The sequence below is a fragment of the Teleopsis dalmanni genome, unplaced genomic scaffold (genome assembly GCF_002237135.1).
Source record: "Teleopsis dalmanni isolate 2A unplaced genomic scaffold, ASM223713v2 unscaffolded_contig_0049, whole genome shotgun sequence".
NCBI lineage: Eukaryota > Metazoa > Arthropoda > Insecta > Diptera > Diopsidae > Teleopsis > Teleopsis dalmanni.
The window spans coordinates 7,219-16,402 of NW_024031431.1; the positions used below are offsets into that span (position 1 = coordinate 7,219).

Below are 9,184 nucleotides of genomic sequence, written 5' to 3' on the forward strand. Positions count from 1 at the left end.
CTAAATTCTTCTTGGTTATTTTGGAGCTTCCTATATTTGCGAAGATCTAAGAGATTAAGAGATTCGAATAACGGCGTCGGAATTTTACGTCTACTGCTGATGATTGGATGGTATTCCATAAATTTATTAGAATAATCTATTTGCACTTGAATTAAAATCTTGTATTTTAATTACTTGTTAAATATTTTCGATATTGCTCTTCACTCATTCTTAACTATTTGTAGACTTTTCCTTATTCAGTTTTAAATGAAGTAGCATTGTTTTAATTTTATTTTTAAATGAAATATCATTGTTTAAATTTCATTTCGATATTTCTTCAAATATTTGCTTTAATTGTAGTGACAAAATCAAAATCTTTTTGTAAACCTTAAACATTTCGACGTAATATAAAGTAACTTCTTGACAGTGTTGACTGCAATTTCTCATTTTGTTTACAAATTCTTTGACATCAAATTTCTAAACAATAAAGGTTCATAAAATTCAATTTGTTTGCTTTTCATTTCGAATACCTAAAATACTCTTAATGTCTATGCAGTTGAAAAACATAATGCTTTGAAATGTACTTTTTTATATAAATGAATTCAATTGAATTCTTTAATATCCTTCGAAGATGTTTTGTATCTTTGTAGTTTGCTAAATAAAAGTTCAGAGTAATAACTATGATTACTGAAAAACACTGATGAAAATATTTAAATCCCTACAAAGTAACATATTTTTGTACTGTTAAAGAGTCAACATTATCATTGATTGTCAGAGATGTCTTTCATTTGTTTATTGACAGCAAATTAAACGAAAGTTCCTATATGGATTGAAATTTAAACTTTTAACATTTAAATTTTCCGAACTCCATTGGCCTTCAAAACACCTCTACAAGCTCAACCCAAATCCAATCAAATACTACAAACTAAATTCAGATACTTATGTATGTATTCATCCACTTTTGAATTGGATAATGAGATTGCATCGTAAAAAAGTCATCAACAAAGTTTTCCTGTTTATGTAGTTTTTGTTTTCGGAATTTATTTACACAGACTGAACATTTAGAAAATATTTTCTATAAAAAATGGACACTTTCACGTTAAATCAATTTTCTTTAATTTCTGTTCATGTTTCTCCAATCTGAACTTTAACATTGCAACTAAAATGTAACTTAATCAATAGAACGAAATCAATTGAAATTATCTTCGTAATTTTTCACTTGATTTGAACTATTTTATTTATAAAATTAGTTATAAAAATGTGGCATCATGTTTACTAAAGAAAATTATTATATACTCTATTTAATATATATGTATATATAATATAATTCAATATAATATATATATACATTATAATATATATATAATATAATATATATATAAAGGCAAATAAAGTTTTACTGTTACTCTTCTTGATTATCGTAAAAGTATACCTTATTCTGCTTTACAATATTGCTCACAAATTCGTATTTTTCGCTTTCCATTATAGGTTTTAATGATTGGAATAGCTTGAGTTTTATTTTATTATTTTCTAACTAATTTTCTTGGACCTCTACTGCTGCATTGCTAGGCATGCAAACGATTATTGAGTTATCACTCTTTTCAAACTTCCGTCAAGGAGACCATGTCGATATGATTAATTCTTTATTTTTAGATGCTATATCTCTTTTCATACCCTAACATCAGTGGTTCCTAACCTTTTTTGAACCACTTCTGTTGCATTTGGTTCATCTTGAAATAGCCATACAATCATACAGTCGACTGCTGTTTACTTTCCGCTTTATACGCGTATATCCATCATTCGTCACCTGTGTTACAATCTTATGTCTTTTGTATGTCTTTTGAAGTAGCGCCATTGTACTTCTTGAGCATTTGTGAGCACCAAACGACACGTGCATCTTATTAAGATTTTGTCAAATGATGGGGGAACCAATGAGAACAAACCTTTTTCACGTCTAAATGATCGTGCAATATTTTATATACTCGTATGCTGGTAGAACTTATGCCTAGGGTTGCTTCAGCATCAATGTTTTCTGGGACAATAACTGAACAACTCATTTTGGTCGACCTTCACTAATTTCATTAAGGTCAGTGAGTGAACTGTGGTTACGATTAAAATCACTGTACCATCGTTTCACTGTACCAATGTGGAAGTAAGTTGATCAATGCACTCTTGCCTTGATAATCCACTTCAAAACTCGAGTTAATTCCATTTTTTCGCGTCTCAAAAGATTGAGACCGGTCGACCTAATCCAATAACAACAATACTGCGCAGTACAGAAAACGGAAAAATTAAGGTGTTGATCCTAATTATTCTACACATCCCAACAATCAAATGTAAAAAAGTACTAAATGTCTAATCGCAGACGAATGTATATAATTTTGGGAGAGAAAACAAAAAAAATGTGTTGAAAAGTTCAATCGAATTTGCAGACGTAGTTTTATATCAAGCTTACAAAAAAGACACAAATTAATCTTTAGAGGAAGGCTGTAGATGAAAAATTGAAGTCGTAAGGTTAAACCAAATCATCGGCTGCTCCACGCAAAGACAGGAAACGGTTCACTATTGTCTTCGGCCTCACTAGTATTAAAGAACCTAACAAAGCATATATTTCAAAAGTAATATTGCCTAAGACAGTATGAAAACAACAAATACTTATGAAACAGCAACACTTAAGACAATTGAGTATTCAATCTTGATTAACTTGAACCGTGTGAAAAGCATATAACATTGTTGTTAATAAAATATTATCATGAATTTAATCAAGATTGGAAATGATGCCATGAAACATGAAATACATTGGACACTAAAATAAAGTATATTTAAATGGTAAGATATTAAAATATTAATTTAATTAATACATTTTTTGAATCCATCTAAAAAAATGAAATAGAAATCGAAAAATATTAATTCTATAAATATAGTGCAGGCTACATTATAAGAAAAAAATTATTTTAAAATTGTTATAATATTTTGTTTTATTTTTTTAAATTATTTACTAATTTGTAATAATTAACAATTATCTCTAAGGGTACTAAGTGACTATTAATACATGTATAATAAACAAAAAAAAAATAATTTTTGATAATATACATTTTAACATTCGTTACAAAAATCGTTAATTTTTATTCGTTTTTTTCCAAAAGTTAAATTTTGAAAATTATTTCGTTCAAGTCTTTTAAATATTAGAAATATGTTCTTTGTTATATTGAGGAACAAAATTTATAATGAATATAAGTACATATATATATATATGTGCTACAAAACCTTGTATGAATCTATATTATAAATACCTTGTGAATAAGGAGTTATTATTGAACAAAACACTATTTAAATAAAATTATTTAAAGTCGAACATTACAAAAAAGCTATTTTAAATAAATATATAATGAATTAAATAATAAATATAAAAAGAAATAAATAGTAATAAAATACAAGAAGTTAATTGAATTCCTGTTTATACAGCTAAAATTTGATAAAAATAATTATATTATTAAATTTCATTTTTATGTAGCTGTAGTTTATGTCTTTAATTCATATAAAGTAAAGCAAATTACTCTGTTAGTGAAATAACAACAACAATATTATTTAAGTACGAGGTTTACTAAGGTATCTGAATCGTAAATATGTGTTGCAAATTTGGTTAAGCTTAAGTTAAGCATTTGGTACTTGCAATTTAAAACTTATATCATCATCATCATTATCAATTCCTGTATCTTCCATTGAAGCATAGGGCCTCAAAACTTATATGCGAATCATTAATTACAAAAAATAATAACAAAAAATCTTATAATCAACCATAATTTAATTAACTTCAAATAAAAAATAATTTTGATGTATTATTATTTGGAAATTTCTATTAAAAAACCCTATTTAATTATTTATAAATGTTTTAAGTTTTATTTCAATACTTAATGAACAACATAGCTCCTACTCTTGGTCACGCTTGCTGCATACAAGCGATTAAACCATCCAAAGTAAAAAGACATAAGACCTCACATTGGGACACAGTCAAAAAAAGTTTTTTTTAATAATTCAATAATTTAAAGTTTAATATAAAAACTATACTTGAACTAATTTTTCAAATATTGTAGACAGTAAAAAAAATTATATAATGTGGAATTTTATGAAAAAAAAATATTAATATACTTGTAAATAATCATTTTTTGAGTTCAGTTGCTTTATATCATTAAATGTTATTCATTTACTTAATCAGTAATATTGTGTATATGAATGTAACTCTATGGTATAATAATAATGAACTACTAAGCATAAAGTACCTAATGTACTAAAATATCTTTGGAGTTTCTACAATCTAATTATTTCATAAGTTTGTATTTAATACTTTTTAATAATGCAAATGCATTTTAACATATTCTATCATATTTTTTTAAGTATCTAATGTATTAGAAGTATTTTTGAACTGTATATTAAATAAATATTTTGATTTAAATCTTAACATGTATGAGCTATATTTTATATAAAAACTATATTTTCTGTTTTTATTTTTATATATATTTATATATATATCAATCTGATCATTTATTGGAAGATTTCAACTGGAAACAAATCCATATAATAAAAGTGGGATATGTTTTTTTTTTGACATTTTCAGAAATGTTTGAATGCACTTCTCTATTTTATATTTTATATTTGATATTTAATTTTTATGTATGAAAGCTATTACATTTAACTTTCATTTTATATAATTTGAGCATGAATATTTCTATTTGTTCTAATGCATTTGATTTTATTTTAAATGATTTTTGCATAACTTAAATAAATCAAAACAGAAAACCATTAGAATATTAAACTACACTAATATTATATACTACACATTTTAAAATTATTACACATTACACAATTACTATATTAAATTAAAATGTTTTATTTATATTGAAAAAATAAATATAAACTAAGATTACTTAACTAAAATTAAAATCTTAAAAAGTATTAAAAGCCAACCCAACCGTCAAAAACTGAAGCACACAATTTTAAATAAGAAAAAATCACTCATACGCCATGCGTCACCAACAAACAGATTTGCTTTGAAGGTACACACATTCACACAAACACACGCATGCATTCACTCCCATTGCACTGCTTAAACATTTAATTTCTTTAAACGTTCATACCACGTTTTATATCCTTTATTTACATGCATCATACTAAATACTTCGTTTCCTTTATTGTAGTTGTGATTATTGTTATTTTTATTGTGCATAAAACTTGCATTGTCATTCAAGTGTTTCGTTTGTTGCAGATATTGAAAAATTCGCTCTCACAAAATCGTACAGACTACGAACAATGTAAGGACGAAGAAGCACATAGCCACAATATCCTTGTGCAGACTGCGATCCTGATAGAAAGGTCGTGTTGTGTAGGATTCTTTGCGTGTCTGTCGAAATAGCCACAATGGTATAACCAGCTGTAGTATGTCTGGCACCATAAAGCCAATGTCACGTACAATTTGATGTGCATATCCTTCACCGCGTAGGACATTCATGAAAAATTGATCGAAGCTACTGGCGGTAATGTGCAGTATGGCAATGCCAACAATGCAAAATATTTTCTTCGATGTAACTGTATTCGTTGAATTAGCCAAATGCATTACTAAAATTGATGATATCAGTTCGGTTATCTGGAAAAGAATTGATTAAGAAAATGAAAACATTTAAATAATATCGTTTAGCTTAGTAAAATAATAATAGTTTATGTGTATAGATTTTAAATATATTCTTCATATATATTCTTTATATATATTCTTAATCCACACGATTAAATAACCTTTCAGCAATACTATTCGTATTCGATTATAATTTAGTTATAAGTTTTAATAATTTTTTAATCTGTATATATTGTTCATATCCCCTGAAGATAAAGTCACCTTGTCGTGGTGTATGGGCTTTGTACGTGGCGAACCTTAGCACACCCTATGCGCCTGCCCAGCCGTGGCAAGATACAGGCTTAACTATCTAGGCAGTGGAGTTATGAGTCCCAAACACACAGTTAAAATACGACCCACAGTTCTCACAAAATTCTTCAAAAATTTAGAATAGGACAAAAAATATTTCAGGTCGCAGTGCATGTACATCCTATCCATAATAATAATACATATTCTTCATATTAAATTAAAAATTATTGCATGTTGTCAGAAGTTTACCTTCTCACAAAAAAAAAAATACCTTATATTCTTGTGTAAAGATAATTAAACACTTAGCAATCAGGATGTTTAATACTAAATCCTTAAAAATTCTAAAGTTGACAGTAATGATTAATGAAAACTTGCTCTATGGTTATTAGAAGATATTGATAGTAAGTTGTAGGTACCAAAACAGCCTGTTTTATGGAAAGATGAGAATAATTAAGTTTTTGAGTGCATACTGTGAGTGTAATACTACAATTTTGGAGACATGCTCGGTATTTTAAAACTACTTTGTCATGATTAATGAAACAGATAATGACTTCTATTCCTATTCTAGCAATATTGAATAGACCATTGAGGATGGAAGACCTACAAATTTAATGTTTACATAAACTTTCGTTTTACAAAATACTGATATGCAAAGTACTGTCGAATTTAATTTTCTTATGTCAGGTTGGGTTAGATTGACAACTTTACATACTAATACTTACGTGAATATAAATAATCGCTAGTTGAGGTAGTATTGATAAAACAATGATTCTAAAGTGATTTGTGTACAGATAACGTATAAAACAATAGTCACCACGCGACCAAACATGACTGGTAAAAATGGCACCAATTTGACAAGTCTATAATTTTCGCTAAGGCCCTAACATCGAATAATAACAGGTCCGTCATGTCGGTGAGAAAGGGGCCAACAAATATATTGAATTACCTACAGGCCAAAGATAAGGATTTCCACATAAGATGAAACACAGTTTATTTCTCCTTACCAGAATCTTTACCATGGCACAAGTCATTACGTATTAGATATTATTAATACATTATTAATACATTAATTATATATGGAATATAATAAAATCAGACCAGGTTCAAATCTTTGACTATAAATAGAATTTCTAAATATAGAAATTGTTTGATATATGACAAATCCGACGAATATGAATATTCAAATAAAAAATAAATCGAATATTAGCACTATATAGTTTGTATAGTTTGAACTATCCAAATATCCGTTTTGCATCAAATAATTCGAATTTGAACTGTTTGCGTATCCGGATATCCGTTTTGCATCAAGTAGTTCGAATAGTTTCAATCATTCGAATATCCGAATGTATGTTTTGAAATTTAAATTTTCTATTAAAATATTTTATTTTTTTAATATGCATTGTACGTGCTTTACAGACTCACGTGATAAAAACTTTTTCGGGCTACAATCCTGACATATGATAAATTAACATAAGCTGTCATAATATCCTCCTAATATTTTCAATGCAATAAATATCTAAACGTTGTATGTTACTATAAATCGTTGCATTTTTCGTTGAAATGAAAACGTCAGAAAGCCAAATGGTTTACGAGGCTGAAAGCAATGCAGGTAACATGTAAAAATATTTACAAATTTTAGGCAAAGCGAAAATTTTAATTAAAAAAAAAGTATTTAAAAAGCAAAAACAAAAGTATTACACTGCTGTATTGCAAATGAATGAGCATTATTAAATTCCTGATAGAGGGTGCATAAGCCACCTTCAGTCGTATAGAGTATTTAATATGGCTGACTGGTGGTTGAATGGTACTCTATATGCATAAATAGTTTCACTAACTTACCGTAAAGAATAACTGATGGTTCCATTGCAGATAGTAGTCGTCATTATAGTAGTTGATGTACGCCCACCATGCATAGTAATGTGAGAATATCGATAGCGAGAACAACAACAACATCGAGTAGCGGATACGTTGCTGCATTATCAATGCAATTAAACGTTTGATGCATTCATAGAGCGCGATTACAGCGAATACCGTCAGCATCCACATTTTAAATGAATTTTGTGTCGCGTTAAAGTAAAAATGTTTGTATGAAGCCACTCCCGACTCGTAGGGTCCTTTGAAAACGGTGTCCCAACATGAGCACGTACAAAAATTTTTGTCGACATAGCGTGCATAATTTTCCCAGAAATACCAAAGCACCGCGATGTGTGCGGGGGGGATGAGTGCTGGCGCTAAACTGCCACATGCCGCAGGTAACCATTTTGTGTCGAACATTTTTATTTGTTTTAGATTTTGAGATACTTTATCGCTTGGATTTCTTTATTGTTGTTTTTTAAGTCTTCACTTCTCTCCTTGATTTGTTGTTGCCGATTTTATGTGGGCTACTACTGTTTCAATTTCCTGTTGACGACTTCATCAGCAGCAATTGATTTTTGATATTTGAGAATATGAATTTTTGTATTGTCAATATTTATTTCAGTTGAGTTTCAGCGCTTGCAATACATTTGAAACATCTGAAAAACATATTAAAAATCAATGTAAACATGTTAGCAATATAGTTGAATATAATATATTTTTAATGTCATGAATTTTTATTGGAGGAAAAGTACAATTAAAGCACTCTTAAGCGAACATCGGTAGAATCAGCAGTTCTGCTTTGTTAAAAAATAGGCCCATTTGAGAGAATTTTGTATGGAAAATAAATACTGTTGAAAAAGTACAGTGCAAGCACTCTTAAGCGAACACCGGTAGAATCTGCAATTCTGGAAGAGAACTACAGTAACAGCTCTCTTAAACAAATAGTAATTGGATCAGCACTGTTTGAAAAATGAAAACTGGAGGAAAAGTACAGTACAAGCGCTTTTAAGCGAACATCGGTAGAATCTACAATTCTAGAGTAGAATTACAGTAAAAACTCTCTTAAACAAGCACTCGTTGAATCAGCATTTTTGTACAGTTAAAAAATATGTCCATTTGAAAGAGCACTGTTTGAAAAATGAAAACTGGAGGAAAAGTACAGTAAAAGCTCTTTTAAGCGAACATCGTTAGAATCTGCAATTCTGGAGTAGAATTACAGTAAAAGTTCTCTTAAACAAACACTGGTTGAATCAGTATTTTTGTAGAGTTAAAAAAAAGGTCAATTTGAAAGAGCACTGAGTACAGTAAAAGTTCTTCTAAGCGAACATCGGTAAAACCAACAGTTCTGCTCAGTTAAAAAATCGACTCATTTAAAACAACTTTTTATGAAAAATGAAAACTCGGAACTAACAAATTTGGCTGATTAATATATAA

At 28.5% G+C, this 9,184-nt stretch overlaps 1 protein-coding gene across 1 annotated transcript; it reads right to left on the reverse strand.

Annotated features, from left to right (window-relative positions):
* Positions 1-4,944: 4,944 nt before the first annotated feature.
* Positions 4,945-8,406, reverse strand: LOC119662976 (the record flags this gene model as incomplete). Its single annotated transcript, XM_038072635.1, is given in 2 exon segments — positions 4,945-5,620; positions 7,733-8,406. Coding segments are annotated over 2 exon segments (795 nt in total). The 3' UTR covers positions 4,945-5,260.
* Positions 8,407-9,184: the final 778 nt, after the last annotated feature.